The following is a 21,896-nucleotide window of genomic DNA, read 5'->3' as shown; positions in this document are numbered from 1 at the left end:
TTTTCTCGTCACTGCACCGGACTGCTTGCTGTTACTGCCCTGTATAGTCTGGTCGTTGGGTGTCGTCAGGCTACTTATGTAGCTTTTAACCCAACGCAACCATCCAGTATGTATAAACTGGAAAATAAAATTGAATTGAATTGAACATATGTATAAGACAATGAGTCATCAAAACTGCGCGCATGGACAGATGTGTTACAGTATACAACACGCTTCTTGTCTTGTCTAACAGGAAATTGTGTCCTTCATCTTGAAGAGTGATAGAGGGATGACTTATGCACTTGTTATTGGCTTTAATGAAAAAAAAAAGTTTCGGCTATCTCACGCGTGCGCTGATGCACATGTCTATGTTTGATGGAAGTTTTCTGATTGATTGATTGATATGTGGGGTTTAACGTCCCAAAACCACTATATGATTATGAGACGCCGTAGCGGAGGGCTCCGGAAATTTAGACCACCTGGGGTTCTTTAACGTGCACCCAAACCTGAGCACACGGGCCTACAACATTTCCGCCTCCATCGGAAATGCAGCCGCCGCAGCCGGGATTCGATCCCTCGACCTGCGGGTCAGCAGCCGAGTACCTTAGCCACTAGACCACCGCGGCAGGGCCACGTTTACGCCATAACGAGTACCAATGTTTTTCAAACCATGCGCGGTTCTGTGTGTGTATGGAATAACTACATGCCTCTTTTTCTTGCTAACCTCTGGGGCACTAGAGTCATGGCGATGAAACTTCTTGATCTTTGATATAAGTTTTTTTCCGACACGGAGCAAATCACGTCACCCGGAAAGCCGCAATTTTCAAGGCGGGCAGTCTGTGTATCAAAAAGTCGCGACATAAGGTGTTCCTATATGTGTCCTTTCTTTTTCCAAATAAATTTCAGTTGAGAGTTGAGCGCTGTGTCTTTTCTCTGTCCGTATCTAACCCGTTGAGCTGTAAAGCATTCCACGATGAACATCCACCAACTCGCGATTCTGCTTCAGCATGTAGTATACACGAGTTCTGGTCTCTCATCCGCGGCTACTTGTGGTGCTGTTCTCGTATGATTTCCGTCCTGCCAGGTGGCAGCATCATACGGTCGGCAGAGTTTTTTTTTTTTTTCGTGAATAGCGTCACATTATTTTCAGCGCAGCGTAATAAACACTAGCGTCTCTATAATTATCTGTCTATGCGTTTCTCTAGTAAATGAACACACCACCGAATACTTACCTATTGATGTTGCGCCTCAGATATGCGTGATACTTGCTTTTTTGATCGACGATGTTCGCAAGTGTGAACGCAGCCACCAGTTCAAAATGGCTGGGCGGCCGAATCACGTGACAGACAAACTTGACTTTCGGCGTTCAAGTATCTTAAGAAAGACTATCGTATTTAAATCGCGGTATCTTCTTTTAATTTTTCTTTATCTCGCTGTATTGAATTTGTGTTCATGCGCTAGAGATATACTCAGTGTTGTGCATTATTTTGGTCTGGGCGGGGATTGGCGCATTGTCAGGCATTTAGTTGCCTTTTCGCCCCTCCCTTCCCATTAAACCATTGGATAAAGGTGTATGCTTCAATGATGAATAAACTTAAAAAAAATGGCTACGGACGTTTCGGTCATACAGCCAGAGCGAAGCTTCAGAAATCCCAACACGTACCAAATCCGACCCACACATTCCCTCTCAGACACAAGCACACCCGCTCCCTTTTTCCCGCCATATCGTTTTCGCGCGCTTTTCAGACGACCGCGTCGTGTTTCGCGCCTCGCCGTTGACCCCGGACGAGATGGGGACGTAGTATATAGTAGCGCGCGTAGCGCACATATCTGGCTCTCGTCTGCAGCCAGGGTCTTATTTGTAACGCGATATGCGTGGACGTATAGGCGCGCTTGGACGGACGCCCGATGAGATCGCGCTCGCAACACGACAGACGCGCTCGGGTATACGTATGTACAAACCTTTACATGCCCAAACCTCATGAGAATTTACGCGACAGCGACGAGCGATGCGACGTAGATCGTCTTCGCGCGATCAGTCGCTAGCGCAGGCAAACCTCATTCACGAGACGGCTTCGGCGAGCGAATTCCACTGTTGCTGGCATGAGGCCATCTACTCGCACCAAGAAAACCGCGTAGCGAGTGGTATGCAATTTAAAAATAAGAAAAATTGTTGTGTAATGAAACGAAAAGTGTTTATGAATGCCTTGCAACACTTTTTTTATACGCGCATGCGTAATAAACATTGCGTTATTTCTTGTTGCGCATACGTGACTCGGGCAAAGTTACGTGCACCTATGGAGTCTTCGTCTTTTCCGGTTTTTCGCTATTGGCTGCTTGAGCCCAGCACTTCCGGGCGGTGAGCGACGGTTTCCAAATCTGGAGAACCGAGCGATCGCGCGAAAACGAGCACGTCGCGCGAACGCCCTGTTTCGTCGCTCATAGCATCGCTCGTCGCGTGCATTTTCGCGCTTATGAGCTTTGCTCTTGTATGTTTGTCGCACGGCAGCACGTGGCGGTGATGCGACGTGTGCGTCGCGTGACGATATGCGTTGGACCGAAAGAATGGAAAAGAAGGGCCTGCACGCAAATTTGAAGGGACACTAAAGAGAAAAAAAAAACGCGATCTTTTTGGTGTTAGTTAATCGTATACACTCGCGCAATTCGAAAAAAATCGTCACGTTTGCCGCACGAACACGCTTGGCAAGCGAGAAGACGTGCAAAATGCGGGGTGGTCACGCCACCTTGAAATGCCCGCCTCAAACGTCACGATGTCATATATTGTTTTTTTTTTGTTTTTTTTTCGGCATATATATACCTTGTGCTGGCCCGCCGCGGTGGTCTAGTGGCTAAGGTACTCGGCTGCTGACCCGCAGGTCGCGGGATCAAAACCCGGCTGCGGCGGCTGCATTTCCGATGGAGGCGGAAATGTTGTAGGCCCGTGTGCTCAGATTTGGGTGCACGTTAAAGAACCCCAGGTGGTCTAAATTTCCGGAGCCCTCCACTACGGCGTCTCTCATAATCATGTGGTGGTTTTGGGACGTTAAACTCCACATATCAATCAATCATGTACCTTGTGCTATATACGTATAGTTAGAACGAGTCTCGGCGAAGTGCATTGTCTCCTGAAGGGGCCCGGAACGTAACATACCAAGTTTCAGGAAATTTCCTTGGACCGAGGCGGCCAAAATGCGAAAAACATTTGCTTTAATATCAGTGACGTCCGGCACGGAGAGGAGACTCGAACGCCAAATTTCGAAAGGCAAATTTTTACAATGCCTTTCTGCCCAATTAATAAGCATACTATGGTGTAACTGAAGAGAATAAATATTTAAGTGATTTAAACCGATTCGCTGCAAATAGAGCAAAACAGTGTCTCTCTAGGACGAAAGCCTTGGCTTCATCTTCACTAAACGCGATAAATGTATGTAATATATATATATATATATATATATATATAATGAGATCTAACAGACAGTAATGCCAAGGAATGTACAGGGGAAGTTATTAGAACCAATGGAATGTAAATAAGAAGAAAGAAGAAAGAAAAGTGGAAAAGGTTCGATTCCTGCTCACGGCTGGTTATTTTTTCATCCACTTTTCTTTCTTATTTACATTCCATTGGTTCTAATAACTTCCCCTGTACATTCCTTGGCATTACTGTCTGTTAGATCTCATTATTATTGTGTTAAAACACGGAAAAACGAGCCCTTAGGTATAAACTTCTTTCCCTTATATATATATATATATATATATATATATATATATATATATATATATATATATATATATATATATTGCACCGCTAGTATTGACAGTATATACAGGGTGTTTCAAGAACTGTGTCCAATATCAAAAAAAAAAAAACCAGGAAGGGGCGCTATTCTCTCGCTGTCTTCACAGTTGCTTTTTCTACAATGGCAGGCATCGTAAGAGGGTTGAAGATAATATTCGAAAGGCTAATTATGATGGTAAATTATTTAACTTTTTCGCGCTCGCCTTAATTTGTTCTCCTCCCATGATTTCTCTGGTCAAAACAAAACTGAGATTGATCAGAGAAATCATGGAAGCAGAACAGATTTGGGCGAACGCAAGCACGTGTATCAGTGTTCCCTCGGTTGCATTAAATAAAAAACGGGTCAGTTGTTAGAGCAGTTGAAGGAGATAAACATACCTTTTGTGCGGGGGGGGGGGGGTGGGGGAAGGTGACGCCTTTTAGTGATATTTGGGTCCGCCTTCGTGTTTCGGCGTTATCGTGCAATGAATTATTTTTCTAATAAAACTGCAGTTGTAAGTTGAGCGTCTTTCCTGTCGAGTACTTCCTTCCTTCCACCTTGTGCGCTCATATATTTTTACATTAGGCCTTATTGAGTTTTCAGTCTTAACTGATCTATTTGAGGGGGGGGGGGGAGGGCGGACAGGCATGATAAGCGAGTTTCTTCAAGGTTGTAGAGGCGGATGGGGCAAGAAAGAAGGCAACTGGTGCTTTGTGGTTTATATGTGCTCTAAGAGCTCTGGTGAAAATTTTCTAGAGCGGTCGCCCCTTCTTCATGACCCCCCTCTCTCTATAACGCCCTTGCATAGTCTTTGAAAATTTTCCCCTTCATACACAGTGCCACAGGTTTGTGACGTAGACGAAGGCACCAGTCGGCGTGCCCAGAGATGATACCCCCTTATTTGGCCGAACTTGGGGCCGGGAAATGGAAACACACACTACAGCACTGCACGTTGTATACGATGATAGCGACGAACAGGGCGCCGGTCGTTGATAAGCTAAACTAATCATCGTTGGGACGCACCGTCTCTTGTACATAACGCATCAAACTTTCCAGTCTTATCATCGCCATAGTGCATGGTCGAGCAGGCTCTGGAATAAGCTCCACTGTTCGCGTCTCGCACGCAATCTAAACAAAACAATCTACTACAATCGTGAGGCTTCTCTAACACAAGGAGCGCACTCTGGGACGAGTATTGATTCCATAGTGCATGGTCGAACAGGCTCTGGAATAAGCTTAGTGTTCGCGTCTCGCACGCAATCTTAACAAAACAATCTACTACAATCGTGAGGCTTCTCTAACACAAGAAGCGCAGTCTGCAACGAGTATTGATTGATTTGTGAAGTTTAACGTCCTAAAACCACCATATGATTACGAGAGACGCCGTAGTGGAGGGCTCCGGAAATTTTGACCACCTGGGGTTCTTTAACGTGCACCCGAATCTGAGTACACGGGCCTACAACATTTCCGCCTCCATCGGGAATGCAGCCGCCGCAGCCAGGAATGGAACCCGCGACCTGCGGGTCAGCAGCCGAGTACCTTAACCACTAGACCACCGTGGCGGGGCTGCAACGAGTATTCCCGGCAAGTCTTTGTGGATACATATTGAATACAGCAAAAGTGGATGTGAGTGTGGCCACGAAAATGTTTTTTTTTTTGTTTACACGACGGCTCTGTCGTCTACTGCAGGCGAGCTGAGCGTGGACGACTTCGTGCTCATGATGGCCGACGCCCTGACGGAGACGACCCACTGGGGCAGCCTGAAGACCGACGTGGCCGGCTACGTGGGCATCGACACGCTCCAGGAACAGATACGGAAGAAGGTCCTCAGGCGAGGATTCGAGTTCAACATCGTGGTCGTCGGTGAGCATCCGCTACGAATTTTTGCATTTTAAGTGTGAATACACTTCATAGGCGACCCCAAACCATCCACCGCCGTCGGCGGCGTCCGCAGTCTTCTCTCTATCTTTAAAAGAAAGAGGACTTGGCGGGCCGCAGCGCGACGCTCTACCGAATAAGCCACGGACGCGACGCTGATATCCCCCTTCGCTCGCTCCTCCGCTCTCCTCGCTCGCTGCAGCTGCGCGCGCACCCCTCTCTCTCGCGCGCCCGTCTTCTCTCTCAGTCTCCCGTCGAGAGCGGGTCGTGAGGGGGAGTAAAGTTAAAATCCGTTGGCATTCGCCAGCGAGTTAACGTAAACTCCCCCGTGTGATCAAATCGCGATTCCCAGGAACCATAAAGGCACCATAGTGTGATTAATAAATATAATAGTGCGAATTAATAAATACCCCTCACAGCATCACCCCGTGTATTCGCACTTAACCATGTTCACCCTCGGGGAAATGCTTGGGAGTTTTTCTTTTTTTTTTTTTGCTCATTCCGGGGGCGGTGTGCCGTTCCAAAAACGGAATCCGGCGATTTCGTTGCGACACTTTCGGTGTGCGTTTCGCCGTCGTTTTGCGCGTAAAATCCAAATCGGTAAATAATCGCCCCGCATGAAATACGTGGGAGTGAAAGCGCGCGAGCAGCTGTTGAACGTGTCTGACGCAGATGTAAATGACGCCGGCCATCAACGAAGAGCGCGTGCGATTAAACAAAGCCTCTTGTGCGACACGTGTCGTCGATCGCTCCTCAACCAGAGCGGAAACGTGACCCTACAGTATTTCGTCGAACGAAAGTCAACTTGCGATTCCTAAGGCGATTCCAAGCGAGCGCTCGCCACCTAGCGGTCGCGCTTGGATACGGCACAAACAGGGCGTGGCCTCCGCGATCGGCTGCAGGCGGCGCGGCCGATCGCGGAGGCCACGAACAGAGTCAACCTTGAAAGGATTACCACGTTGCTCGCGTTCAGAAGCGGTCGCACATTTCCTTTATTTTCGCCATGCCACGCGCGTGAGCAAGAAAAAGAAAAAAACCGATGTCCAAAGACCATTGAATGCAGAATTCCGCATCTGAATTACTACCTACACAAAGCTGGACTAACAGCATCTCCGTTGTGTCTTTTTTGCAAGGAATCGGAATCAATAGATCATTTCTTTTTATCCTGTCAACGTTATGCTTATCAAAGGAAAAGATACCTGGTCGAGCCAATTGAGAATTGAGAAGCTAGGTTTAAAAATAAACGTGGAAGTAATTTTATCCTTCGGAGGGATTACATTAGGTTATAGCCACAGGAAAGTTTTCTCTTCTGTGTGCGAGTACACAAGGGCAACAAAGAGATTAACCCTGTTAGCCTATTGTTATTATCTACGGCTACGAGACTACCTGAATGCCTGACTTAGCACACTTGATGATCCTGCCGCCCGGTTCTTGGCCGATCCCCCTTTGTGGGCGAGTGCCAGGAAAGCTGAAGGTTCATCATCATCATCATGATGTACGTGTGCCGCAATGCTTGGAATCGCGGTCGAAAGGTGGCAACAAGTCTCGTTCTATCTTTTCCAGAAGGATGCAGACGACGCGCAACGCAGAACGCCGTAGACCAGAAACTTACGCGTGGGTAAGCAGGTAACGGATGCTACGGGGATTCGTTCTAATCACATCGCCTCGCGACGACTACATTCTCCCGTACGACAACACCATCATTTAACATGCGTGCATTCGTGTCAATACTCGGGCTTCTGAGAAAGCGGAGTTACAGTTTCGGTTTATAAGAGCATAAGCGCTTTAGAAAATTTGTTGCTTTATGCCTTTTGAGTGTGTTTTTCGCGTGTGTATACGCTTCTTTTCTGTGCTAGTCGCAGTGCTACCCATTATCATATTAAGCTGCTGTAATTATTCACCCCGCAAAAAATTTCGGTTTCGCATCTGTGTGCGTACATGCACGCGTATAAACGCACGTGCGAATATGCATAAATGAAGGATGAACTACCTCTCAGAAAAAAAAAAAAAACGTTTCTGGCGACGCCCTTCTCACTGACCTACAGTGCTCAACTCGCATGTCTATAACGATGAACGACATCTGCAGTCGCAAGTACGCCACATCCGAGCATGCGCAGCGCCAGTGGTGTGCCTGCCTTGCAATACTGATATCTGTTTATCACCGCGGATGCAACAACCGCTTCGGCCGTCGAATGCACTCTGAACGATTCAGCGAAAGAAACAAAAAAAACAAGCAAAAAAAAACAAGAAAACCGAATCAAACCGTTCTCGATGTGATATGATATCGGGAAACGAGAATAAGTTTTAGAGTATAAAAGGCGCATATCCGGGCGATTGCTGGTTTCTTCTTTTTGTTTTTTTTTTCGTCTTTCCATTCGGGGTTATGGTGTCGAACTTTTACCAGTCTAGACCTCCGAGATCGCACGCCGACAGGTTGCGCGCAGTCTTGGAGGCCATCACATTAGTGCGCCCGGCAGCACTCACGCCGTCTGGCAACAAGACAAAGATTGCGGAGTGGTCTGAGAGGTGCCGCCACCCTATCAGCCGTTCTTACTTCCGCGCATTTTACAACCCACGACAGCCAATCAGATCAGCGCTTCGACGACCAAGGCAGTCATCGCGGTCGCTGAGAGATAAAGAAGGGTGGAAGCTGCAAGGATGACACACCACTGGCGTCGGGCATGCTCTGATGTGGCGTATTTGAGACTGGAGCTGTCGCTCGTGCTGTTCCGCGCGAGTTGAGCACTGTACGTTTCTCTCGCATTAACTGTAGTAGTAGTCAAACATGAATTGCGCTTATTAACACAAACGTGCGGTGTTTCTGCCTGCGTGTTCTCTGCAGTGTCAAAGACGGTGTTGTGTGTGTGTGTGTTTTCTTTTTGAGCGGCACGGTGACGGTTGAGGTTCGTCAGCTGGCAAGAAATTTAGGAGGAACTGCAAAAGGCGATTGTTTTGAGCTTTTGAAGCGTTCGACTTGTGGGCGCTTCGCTTGGTTTTTTTCCGACACAGTGCAGTGGAACTTACGTTGGAACAGGCTTGTTTCGGAGTGAATGCATTTATCGCCGTCACACAGAATAAACGATCGCTAATTTTCTGAATCGTAATGTGGTTAAATAAAAATTAACCTTGAAGAGTTACGAGTTTTTAAACTGATTATTGATTCCACCAAGGTCGTATGACTGACATTTTTGGGGGGCGGGATGGAGAATTCAACCACAGCGTACTTGAGTTTGCGCGTGCGCAATGTGCGTGTAAATATCTGCTTCGAATATTAAACGCTGTCAACATAAACAGGCGAGTGTTGGGAAGCACACGACCTTATCTATTACAAACCTAATAATATGGATTGACAAACAAACGAAAAGAAGCACTCCTATTACAACTGAAACTACCGTTTGCCTAATTTCAAGATACAACTGCTAACCCAGATAAAGCTTCGTTCTGTAATCAAGTGAATGGCATGCGTATTCAGCTTTTGACGGCACAACACGAACTCAATGCGACACGAGTCGCAGCACAAAGCTACCTCGAAAAGTGAAGACCTTACCTGTAGCAGTGCAGCAACGCAACGCACAAACGCTTGTACTTTTCGGAGGGGCCCGGTACACATGAGCAGTTCTTTTTTTTTTAACCACCTCGAACTCGCTGGTCAGATTCTTCAACTTGAAGTAAATATGATGCGGTTCACCGAGGAGGCTCGATCTTGGACTGCCTATGTTTTGCCAGTTAAATCCTTCATGGCGATGAGAATGAAGCGGCCGGTGACCAGCACCCTTCCACCTCCAATGTCACAATCAAGAAACTTCATTCAGCACAGCGCTAGAGTGTACTAGAAGCTTTCTACTACACTCTAACAGCGCCAAGCGAAAGCGCCGCGTTAGCTCTGTAGAGGGTAGCCATCTTTGTTTTCTTACCAGTGTGGCCAGCACACGGAGCATTTTCTGGAGCTGCGATACGCTGGACCAGTGCCTCATTTACTAGATGCCTGCCGCGTGGTACGTTAACCCGGTTCCACACCATCTCCCTTCTTTTCTCTGGATGGATGAATGGATATGGCTGTGCCCTTTAGATCGGGCGGTGGCTAGCGCCACCAAGCCGTAATATATAATGAACCAAAAACTATATTTTTTTTCCTTAAAAAAGAGTTTGAGGATTCGTACTTTGCAGTGAAGAGTTTAATTTTCACTCGCGCCTTGATTTTAGCCACCAATCAGACAACCTCCTTCTAGTGAAGTCTACCCGCTTAAAGTTTATTTTGCCCTCCCGGTCTAAACCCCAGTGTTTCTGAGGAAAGGCAACGAGCGCCGCGTGCGGCGAACGACTGCAACAAAGGTCACGTGATGCTGCCTCTCAGGTTGCCATCACACTTGTTACTATACCCTAGTAGAGTGTACTAGAACAAGGGGAGTGCCCGGACCGAGATCCAAAAAGTGAGGCCCAAACGGGGTCAAATCCGCTAGTGGCGCTGCGATCGGTAGTCTGTGACCTGTCGTCGTTTTAAGAGCCGTGCGCAGCTCCGCCGAAGTGGTCGAGGGGTAGAATGCTCGCATCCCACTAAAAAGACCCAGGTTCGAATCACCGCTGTGACCATAGATTTTTTTTTTAATTTCACGTGTACAACTGTATTGTTTGGCTTTTTTTTTAAATATGCCTTCAGTTTCTACATATTGCTACAAAACATTACGCGAGATATGAAGTAAAGGAGAAAAAAACTTGACAGCAAGCGCATTTATTTGCAGCGCCACCGCACGGGATTCAACGAAAACTTAAAAGCATAGCTTGCGAGATTTTAGCGAATAAAAGAGAGACGGTGTGCTTTCACTCGCCTGCGGTCGCCGCCCACTGGCTCGCTTAAAAAAAGAAAAAGAAAAACTGAAAGTAAACGATTTTCAGTCGGCGGGAAGTCGCGAAGGTTTGAATACTGGTAAAGCAGCGATGTTCTGTCTGCTCGAGTTTTCAGTGTTCCTCCTCACACTAAATGCGTAAGATATTGGCGTGTAACATTAATAAAGCTATCACGAGGTGTGCGGAAACAGACAGGTGAACGTGTTCATATTTTTGTGGCAGACGATAAAAAAGCGCTGTCCGCAGTGCTCGTGCGCGAAACCTCATAGTTGCCGCAGCGGGCTGGCGGTGTAGCCGAGCAGACGACACGCGTGTTCCCCTTCAGATGTGGACCCCTCTGTACAAGTGAGAGTCTCACGTCCTGTTACACCTTTCGCAAATGAAACCAAAGCGGCAGGGCAACTGCTGTGTGCCCGGCTGCGGGGTTACCTACATAGGATCTACTGAAGGCAGTAAGTGTTCGCTATTCGCCGTTCCAACATCTCCGACCCTGAGGGAGAAATGGGAGTACAGCTTACGCTTGCCAAGAGGGCACATGAAAAGTTCAAGTGTGGTCTGCGAGGCACATTTCGAGCCGCATCATCTGCTTCGAGACTTCGTGCACATTATAGGCGGTAGAGAGGTCAGGTTGCCCCGTGACCGGCCAAAGCTTGCAGTCGGAGCAGTGCCTGTTATACTGAGTGGACAACAACGTTCCGACGGGGGTGACCAGGTGACTAATAATTCGACAAGTCGTCAGCATGCCAAACAAGATGCCCCCGGGCCATCAATGACCAAGTGCGAAGAGAAAAAAAGGTCCTCTAGCGCTGCGAGCTTGACAGAGAGGCATGCAAAGTGTGTGAAGTCGGCAGCGCATCCCGTGATGGACTGCAATTCGGAGACACAAGGCGGTACCACGAATGAAGGAAGACGTTCCCTTCTTACACTGACGATGCCGTCAACCTCCAGATGGACAGCCCTTCAGTTCCCGCATGTTGATGGTGTCTTCTATGTCACCTCCACACTAATACCGCCTTCAGAAATATCCCATGACAAAGTTATATTCCTGAAAGAAGAAGAAGACGGACTTCTCTGCCGAACACATATAAACGGCAGTCCTTACGACGAAAAACGGGCTCTATCTTTCGCACAGGCAGAGGAACATATGCAAAAAATCGACGCAGCTTCTGTATGCCCTGGCTCCATAAGGAAAAATGAACCTAATGATGGCCCACTTGAGACATTTGCCTCTGGACGGAACTTCAGATGCCATGGAGGAGCGTTTTACAGCAGAAGCTGTGAAGGTGTTGTACCTAACGGAGGTAAGTAGGTCTATGTACTTCACCGATACGGACAGAGCTTAAATTAAAGCGTATAGGAGAGGGACGTTTTGATAAAATTTATGGTGATTTTGAACGAGTTGTCAAAATATATGCAAGGAAACGACATTAATATGCACATCTTATTTCCATTTGCATGTTTTAATTGCTAACGGGCAGGGGTGTTTCTCTTACAGAGGTATAAAAAAAAAAGATCGCACAAGTTTACATTTCATGTGTGCAATTATTATCACGAAAATAAAAGAAAAAGAACTCGAGTGAAATTTATCACTGTTTAACACTACTGTGAGTTAATGTTCTTCCCATTACTCCTCTCAAATCGAGAAAGCTTGATGGTTGACGGTGCGTGCGTGCATATGTTTGTGTGCGTTAATGCGACTGTTTGTGGGTAGGCGTCTGTGTGTGTCTGTCTGTGGGGCGTAAACATGTAATCAGACCTTTTTTTTTTAACTGTGCAGGTGTAAAATGCCGTCCATGCGCCAAGGCAAGGCTGTCCCTGATTAGGAAAAAATGTAAGGTGATGCGTACCACTGCTGCTACTGGTGCCACTTCTGCAAAGCGAGCCATTTGTCGCCAAACGAAAACCTTGAGACAGCAAAATCGCCGACTGCTTGGACGGGTGTCAAACTTGAAATCAAAACTGAGAGAAATGGTGAAGCAGAACAAAGCTATAAAGGAAGGCACTTTTGAAGAAAGTATTGCTGACATGCCTCCAAAACAAAGAGAAGCAGCACTTCATTTTTTCCGCGCTTCCAAACGAGCGAGTACCAGGGGATTAAAATTCACTCAGAATTGGATCTTAGAGTGTCTGCTCATGAAGATGAAAAGTCCAAAGCTTTACAAATACATGAGAAGCAACAAGATCTTAGTCCTACCAAGTGAAGACACCTTGAGGAAATATTTGAGCTCGTACAAGACAGGGTTCGGTTTCTGCACAAGGGTCCTGAGTGCTCTAAAAAAAAAGACGAGATCTATGGACGCCTTTAAGCGACACGGAGGGCTGCTAATTGATGAAATGAAACTATCTGAACACTTGTCAGTCACATCCGCCGCCACTATTGAAGGTTTGGTTGATTTAGGCCATTTTACATCAAAAAAAGATAAATGTGAGCCATGCGACCATGGCATGGTGATTATGTTTGCACCTTTCACCGGCAAGTGGACACAAGTATTAGCAGTATTCGCAACACACGGGAACGTTAAAGGAGAGCTCCTCGCGAAAATTCTAGTGGAGGCTGTATTGCTTGCAGAAGATGCCGGTCTTTTCGTGGACTTTGTCACTTGCGACGGTGCGACATGGAACAGGAAGATGTGGAAGGTACTTGGAATCGAAGCAACGTCTGAGAACATTCAATGCAGAATGAGGCATCCCAAAGACAGCAGTCGCTACGTCCACTTCCTTTCGGACTTTCCGCATCTCATAAAGTGTCTTCGCAACAACTTGCTCCTCCACGACTTCAACACTCCAGATGGGCTGGTAGGTTTTCAAGCTCCCATTTATTCCTTTTTCTTCTGTTGTTTTATTGTTGTGTGTTTGTTATAGAACTTGAACGAATGCTTTCCGATAATTTTTGCGTTTATGTTATGGAGATACACTTCGTTGAGAAATGTATGCTTCGCGTCCAGTTGGTTCATTGGGTAAATGTCAATGTAAGATAGCACTCACTCACTACAGTTGAGGAAAACAAACTGGGAAGGCTGCCGGAGCGCCGCCATAGTCCTCTTTGTGGGCTGTTGTTACCATGAGTGACACTCCCCCTCCCCTCCCTCCAAGAAAAAAAAGAAAAAAAAATGTCTGCTGAACTTGAGATGTCGGATTTAGGGCTCCCATGCAACAGCCCAGAAGGGATGGGGTCCTCGATCCTCTCCATTCAAAAAACAATAAAAGAAAAGAAAAGGTTTGTAGACGTTTTAGTGCGACAACGTTAGAACTGTATCTACAAAATAAAAAAGAATCCTGTGTTCGAGTGGGTTTGGCGGACAAATTCGTTCGCTAATTCTGGAACATCGCCAAATCAAGTATACACACACACACACACACACACACGTATATATATATATATATATATATATATATATATATATATATATATATATATATATATATATATATATATATATATATATATATATATTGCCACGAGGCCACCCATCTTTTCACCGAGACCTACTAACTTCTCGAGATCCATGGTGTCTCGCAAATAAAACCTTGCCACGTGCACAAAATATCTGCCTAAAACGGTCTATCGGAACACTCTCTGCTCACTCGCTAACGAGAACAATGAGCAACACACAGAAATCGGACCGATAGCACTATCAACGACTCGAGGCTCTTTCTCACTACTTTGGACACACCGTGCACCATATATATGGTGCACGGTGGTTATATATGGTTATATATATATATATATATATATATATATATATATATATATATATATATATATATATAACATTATTGTGACACTTTACAATAAACTATTGCTATATGCTAAGGAAAGGCCTTTGCTCAGCAGGAGGAAGAGTCGGGAATGATCCGAGATTCGTAAACTGTACGAATTTGTCCGCCAAACCCACTCGAACACAGGATTCTTTTTTTATTTTGTAGATACAGTTCTAACGTTGTCGCACTAAAACGTCTACAAACCTTTTCTTTTCTTTTATTGTTTTTTGAATGGAGAGGATCGAGGACCCCGTCCCTTCTGGGCTGTTGCATGGGAGCCCTAAATCCGACATCTCAAGTTCAGCAGACATTTTTTTTTTCCTTTTTTTTTCTTGGAGGGGGGGGGGAGTGTCACTCATGGTAACAACAGCCCACAAAGAGGACTATGGCGGCGCTCCGGCAGCCTTCAGTGGAAAAGTCTATACTTCTTACGACGTTAGCTTTCGTTTGACGAAGCCGCACGCCACCTACCGGCATTGAGCATTGGACTCGGTAGTCGACCTTTTACGTACCGTATGAAGCGTGCGGCGATGTTTCGTTTCATGATTTCATGGCAGTAACCGTCTCCTTCCAAGCTTGTGCATCGGCCTTAGTGGCGGATCCAGGGGAAGGGGGGGGGGGAACAGGGGCGATCGCCTTCCTTCCCTAAATTTCTGTCAGCGCTCCTCCCCCTCAATTCAATGCTCGCAGTCCACCTCCTATCACCAATTAGGACAAATGAGTGGAACCCCTGTGAGCACATAGTAACAGTGTTGGCACAACGAAGAGGTTTTTCTGCTAGTAAAAAGAAAAATTCATTACCACGCCCCCCCCCCCCCTCCTGTGTTACTTAATGTGACCTCCCATCTCAAATAAGTGGCTAGATCCGCCCGTGCTCACACGGTAACTTCCTTCGTTTACCGCGTCTTTACATATCATGAATTCACTTGTTATGGAAACCTCGCCCGGAAACGGTTCCATTTTTGTCCGGGTGACATTAGAGGAGGCTTCATGTCAGAACCCCCTAGCAGATTTTCACATACGCAGGATTAGATTGGTGGCATTAACGATGACCTGATATTTTTTATTCGTTGCCTCGTTAAATATTTGAGCCCTTGAAGAGCCATAAAATTACTTCCTCTAGTTGAAGAGTTTCCGGGTTTTACAACATAATTCGAACTTCCCCATCAATTGTTAGAACTAGTTTCAATTACATATGATTTATGTTTCAGGTCTCCTTGGACGCTGTCAAAGACGTCTACGCAATGGATGGGAGCATCGTGACACTTCGCGTGATGCATGGCATACGGGAGGCCCACCTCAATCCGAACAACTTTGAGAAGATGCGCGTCCCCTACGCCTACCAATTGTTCGGTCCACAAGTGACCCGTGGTCTGCGGTTCTACCAACAAGATGTCGAACCGTCGAGACGCAGCTGCATACAGGCGACTTTGCGGTTCTTTGAGTAAGTGTGTCCGACATCCTAATTGTGTTGGTATTAACAGCAAAGCTTACGATATGTTTGAAGAGGGAAGTAGAAGGACATATATGTTTGCACAGCTGGGCACTTGAGCATGCAATATACACTAGAGCGAGTGTACCGTGCTGAGTGTGTGTATATATCAGAGTCACCTGAAACGGCAAGCCTAGGAACTGTCGTCAACGGACACCTCATTACTACGGCGTTTTGTTCTCCTTGTGATATATTGCAGGACACTTCGAACATGCTGCAAGGGAAGCCTGTGGCATGTTCCGAAACCACATAAAACGCTCTTATAGGTTATTCGAACATCTTACTAGAATGTTAAGCTCACAGGGATAAAACAAATTTTCTCTACGCAGATTATAACATGTGGCATTTACTGCGTTTCTTGTCGCCCAAACCCCCAGCGTTTCTTTCAAACTTAGTAGTAAATTTCGCAACGTTACCTGTGCTAAGTTGTACTCAGTGTACATCTGTCCGTAAACCAAACAGCATAATTATATCATACTATTAATTTGGCGACACCTTCATGCACCTGAAATAGTGAGGCACGAATCCCCACGATGGCATGCAGTGTGATGTGCATTGCGCGGTCTTGGTAAAATTATCTTGCACACGTACAAATACATAAAACGGCGTGCAGAGAGTAACGTTCTTCTTATTTTCTTTTATTTTATGCAGGATGATAAACAGCATCATCAACATCATGTCCTCTCGGTACGCGAGAGTAGCGCTGCGGTTGAACTCAAGTGCGGTCGACTGCCTCTACACCTTTCTTGCGTACTTGACTGAATGGGAGTCGCACGTAAAAGGCACGCGGGGCTTCCTTAGTCAGTCCACAGCAGCAGGGTTTCGAGTAACCATCAAAAGCACCTTGCTATTGCTGGAATACCTGACGACGGAAGTAGGCTATGCCTACCTGATGACAGCCCGGCTCAACCAAGACCCCCTGGAGAACACTTTTGGTATAGTGCGGCAGTGCAGCGGGAATAATGATCATCCTACGCCGCAGCAGTTCCTCGACACAATGGCATGCATCAGCTTTTGCAACCTTGTGCGCTCGCCGGACAAGGGCAATGTGACTCCTGGCACACTTGACTCTCTTTTGTCCCCTATACTGTGCTCGCCTCCGTCACCGCCACCGCAGACCTCCGGCTTCACTCATGCACTAGATGAAATTCACTTTGAAAGCAATGAAAACGACATGTTGGATGATGTGGTGACACATGAGAGTGACCATGAGGCATACGTGTCTGTCAGAAGTGACCGCAGACTGGTCCACTACATAAGCGGGTATGTTGCAAGGAAATGCATCGTGCCGTTGCACTGTTCTGCTTGCGAAAACGACTTGTTGACTTCACGAGAATCTGAAAGTGCTATCGCACAGTTCACACAACAGTGTGATTACGGGGGCCTTTTGTACCCATCTTCGACCTTGTCCAACTTTATTGGTTTTCTCGAAGACACTTTCACTGAATGTTTTAGCACTCGCCGCGTGCACCATGACAGCATCATGGATGTGATAGAGCTTCTGAAGGTGAAAAAAGCAAAACTAATTGGATGCGAGGAGCACCGTGAACATGTCACGGCACGAGTGGTAGGTTTTTATGTGCTGACAAGACTGAGATTCTTTGTCAAAGCCTTGAATCGTGCACAGCCATCTAGGCGGAAGTCTGCACAACAAAGAAAACAGAGCAGGTGCTCGTAAGGAGCCAGGGTTGTTTATAAATGAAGAAGTGGCCATCAAAACAAATTCATTGAAAGTTCGGTTTCGATGTGCATTGGGAGTACTCGTGCAGTGCTACGTAGCTGACATATCAGCGATCAGAAGATGACAACGAAAGAATGGACTGACTTGCCCGCCGTGCTTGCTGTGCTCTGTGTGGTTCGGTGTTATTACACTCGCGAATAGTCATTTTACGTGACATATTTGTGGTGGAGCTGCTGGCTCTTCCCTGTACCCATCACGAAGCTCCACTTCGGACGTATCATCACGGGTCCAACCATGTCACAGGTTCAAGGAACATCGTCTTCACCACCCGCCTCTTCTGTGACTCCTACCTACGTTGTCGTATACCTCCTGCTCGTGATCCTGGCATATTTCCAGGATATATAGATCGCTTTGACGTTAGATATATATGGGGGGTTTAACGTCCCAAAACCACGATATGATTATGAGAGACGCCGTAGTGGAGGGCTCCGGAAATTTCGACCACCTGGGGTCCTTTAACGTGCACCCAAATCTTAGCACACGGGCCTACATCATTTCAGACCGCATGGGAAATGCAGCCGCAGCAGCCGGGATTCGATCTCGCGACCTGTGGGTCAGCAGCCGAGTACTTTAGCTACTGGACCACCATGGCGGGGCACGCTTTGACGTTGACAAGTGCCTTAACGTGTACGAACAGATCAGCGCCGGCTATAGGTGGGCCCGACACTCATGCTCGCCAACGTGTTTCTTTACCTTGATGGCCCACTGCAGATGTGGTTCCTGTAGGTTATTCGAACACGTTACTGAAATGTCAAGCTCACAAGGCTAAACCAAATTTCCTCTACGTAGAATATATAGTGTGACATTTACTGCGTTTGTTGTGGTTCGAGACGCACGAAGTCGACATTGCCAGCTGGGACACTTTCAAGGAGACGATCCGTGACCTTTTCGGCGACACTGCTGCACGGCAGACGACTGCACTAAATCAGTCGGCTACTCGGGTATAGGCGTCTACCGAATCGGTAGACGTCTCACGGTTACCCAGTTCTGACGAAGCCATTTTCGAAGTATGATTGGATCAGACCTTTCGCCTGATCAGGCCGATGCTCTCTGTCAGGTTTCGGACTCGATCACGGTGACATTTTTGGTATCCGTGGTCATCCCTTGGGCCAGACTAATATTGTCAAGCACCTAATTAACAATGGTGACTCTGCGCTTATCCACTGTCGGCCTTGCCGCGTGTCCGCATCAGAACGAGCAGTGATTCAAAAGGAAGTGGCCAAAATGCCAACGAAAGACACCATCGAGCCATCGTCGAGCCCTTGGGCCTTCCCAGTGGTCTTGGTAAAGAAGAAAAGCGGCTCCTGGCGTTTCTGCGCTAGTTATCGGCACCTCAAAAAAATTACGAAAAAAAAAACGTGTACCCTCTTCTCCGTATTGACGACGCACTTGACTGTCTGCATGGCGCCACCTTCTTTTCATCTCCCGACCTCCGATCTGGCTACTGGCAAATTGCTGTAGACGAAATGGATCGTGAGACAACTGCATTCGTTACCCCCTGACGGCATTTACCAATTCAAGGTCATGCCGTTTGGCCTCTGCAATGCCCCGGCAACCTTCGAGAGAATGACAGATACGCTACTTCAAGGATTTAAATGGGCGACGTGCTTGTGCTACTTGGATGACGTGATAACTTCTCACCCACCTTCGCCACACACCTTGAACGCCTTTCTACCATTCTATAATATTCCGCTCTGTCCATGATGTTCTCAGTTTCGTGGGCCTCTGCTCCTACTTTCGGCGGTTCGTGAAAACTTTGCGGCACTCGCACGGCCACTTACCGACCTTCTCAAACAAGATGCCCCATTTCATTGGGGCCCTCTTCAAACTGACGCCTTCTCTCAACTAATTACCACTCTCACGACAACCCTATTCTTGCGCATTTCGACCCCGATGCTCCTACAGAAGCGCGCACAGACACGTGTAGTCACGGCATTGGTGCAGTTTTGGCGCAAACTCAGCGGGGCAACGACCGTGCAATTGCGTATGCAAGTCGTCTCCTTTCGAAATCTCAACGCAAATACAGAGAAATTTCATTCATTGTTTGCTGTACACCTATGACTTCTTCGCCAGTTGAACACAACTTATGCGGATACGCGTTCAACGAATGATTTTGTACTATGTGCTAGCGTGTTTTTTATGTACGTCACTAACAAGACAAAACAAACCACGACCACTTGCTTGCCTTCGGCATAGCACGCTATACTTAGGATTAGGAGTACTAGAACAAGGTTGTTCTAGTACACTCTACTTAGGATTAGGAGACCTCACATTTAAGCCTGACTGCGAAAACTCCCGTAGCTACCATGCAACCGCGGATCATTTCATGTCTACATTTTTGGCATCACGTCTGAATAGAACCAACGCACTTTCAACAAAACAAAACAACAACGACGACGACGACAATGGTTTTGCGTGATAAAACTATATACCGCGTGAGGCTCGCCGTATTCAGTGTAGCACTCTCCCAATTACGACCACCTGTGGTTCTTAGCGCCTACATCTAAGAACGCAGGCCTCTATCATTTCCACGCCATCGAAATGCAACTGTCGAGATCGGGATGCGATCCTTATCTGCGGGTCAGCAGCCTCGTGCACATCAATCACCACTGTGCCATTGACATCAAAACCGATTCCTTTACAACTGTAATGGGCAGGCCTGGTTGGTACACTACTGGAATGGTCATGACGTATCTGTCATTCTTACCTTGTGTCACGCGTCTTAAGCACTGTTCCGTGCCACCCCATCCCTACAATAAACGCTAGTGACCATCGGCCGTATGCACAAAGTGTGCACCACTAAATATGCTTTCAAAAGACAAAATGTATACGTTGACAAAAAATAGTTGTACAAGAAAAGTACATTTGTATTTCAATACTACTTCATCAAAAGCACAGGCAACCGGCGCGCTTTAGTTTTGCCGTTTAGCTGCCGCTGAGAGAGTTGAAAACGATGCAGGCGCCAATGACGCAAAAGCTAAATACAACAAAAAGCGCGCCGATCACATATAGATGCGCCCGCAAAACACAAGCATTGGTTTGCATCATTTATTTTCGCTGAGGGCGGCCATAATTATAAGATATATGTTCGCAATATCAGTTGTACAGGAATACTACATATGTATCCAAAATATCAACACGTTCACCTCTTTCCGCACACCTCGTGATCGCTTTACTCGAGCAGACAGAACATCGCTGCTTTACCAGTATTCAAACCTTCGCGACTTCCCGCCGACTGAAAATCGTTTACTTTCAGTTTTTCTTTTTCTTTTTTTAAGCGAGCCAGTGGGCGGCGACCGCAGGCGAGTGAAAGCACACCGTCTCTCTTTTATTCGCTAAAATCTCGCAAGCTATGCTTTTAAGTTTTCGTTGAATCCCGTGCGGTGGCGCTGCAAATAAATGCGCTTGCTGTCAAGTTTTTTTCTCCTTTACTTCATATCTCGCGTAATGTTTTGTAGCAATATGTAGAAACTGAAGGCATATTTAAAAAAAAAGCCAAACAATACAGTTGTACACGTGAAATTAAAAAAAAAATCTATGGTCACAGCGGTGATTCGAACCTGGGTCTTTTTAGTGGTATGCGAGCATTCTACCCCTCGACCACTTCGGCGGAGCTGCGCACGGCTCTTAAAACGACGACAGGTCACAGACTACCGATCGCAGCGCCACTAGCGGATTTGACCCCGTTTGGGCTTCACTTTTAATGCATTGGTGCTGCGGCCGGTCCGGGCACTCCCCTTGTTCTAGTACACTCTAGTTGTACTTACTAGCGTAATTGTCATGTTATACTTGTTGGCGCGACGAATATCCATTATGTTGTGACATTTCGACGATAACATGATGTCAGAGCAAGGGCACGAAGCATCGAAACGCGTTTTAGAACTTTCGTTGGGCATATATCAGCAACAGACGGTTTCGCTTCGCGCGCACTTCCCTCTTCGTCTTTGAACGTATGGATGAATAAAGCATTGACCACACAGTAGCTCACGCCACCTAGTGCTCTTTTTTTGAGTGCAAAGAAACAAGTTTTTTGAGAAACAAAAAACTTTTGTTTGATCTGTCAAAATAAAAATTAAAACTATTTAGGCATAAAAAAACAAATTACAAACGTAATAAAATAAGTGCTACAAGTTAGTGCTATCTATGGCAGTAGTGGGCACGCAGTACTTATTCCTTTAACGCAGTCCCAATAGATGACGCTACACTTTCAACGCTAAAATGATTGTTTTTTTTTTTTCAATAATGACGCACTGATTCTGCCAAGAGGTGCGCACCAAAGAATGGTGCCTTTATGAGCATTGCGGCGCAAGTATTTAACTAAGAAGGGGCTCGGTGAGCTTGTTAGGAGTTTTAGCTGGACCGACACTTTTCTGTTTCTGTGCCATAACTTCTATTTCCACATACGTAGTTGCCATGTAAACCG

At 46.5% G+C, this 21,896-nt stretch overlaps 2 protein-coding genes across 3 annotated transcripts in view; one reads left to right on the top strand and one right to left on the bottom strand.

Annotated features, from left to right (window-relative positions):
* LOC119180160 (leukocyte receptor cluster member 8) overlaps window positions 1-9,199 on the bottom strand; it is a 146,046-nt gene extending 136,847 nt beyond the window's left edge. The window contains exon 1 of the mRNA XM_075868666.1: window positions 9,181-9,199. The gene's annotated coding sequence lies outside the window, so the exon portion shown is untranslated. The remainder of the gene's footprint in view (window positions 1-9,180) is intronic.
* LOC119179000 (neuronal-specific septin-3) overlaps window positions 1-21,896 on the top strand; it is a 128,678-nt gene that overhangs the window by 78,761 nt on the left and 28,021 nt on the right. For both annotated transcript variants that reach the window (XM_075868669.1, XM_037430083.2), the window contains one exon: window positions 5,445-5,618. In XM_075868669.1, coding sequence (XP_075724784.1) covers window positions 5,445-5,618 — 174 coding nt within the window. The remainder of the gene's footprint in view (window positions 1-5,444; window positions 5,619-21,896) is intronic.

Source organism: Rhipicephalus microplus, chromosome 7 (assembly GCF_043290135.1).
Source record: "Rhipicephalus microplus isolate Deutch F79 chromosome 7, USDA_Rmic, whole genome shotgun sequence".
In the NCBI taxonomy this organism is placed as follows: Eukaryota; Metazoa; Arthropoda; class Arachnida; order Ixodida; family Ixodidae; genus Rhipicephalus; species Rhipicephalus microplus.
Note: the sequence above shows the minus strand (reverse complement) of the source record. Positions and strands in the feature narration are given on the sequence as shown.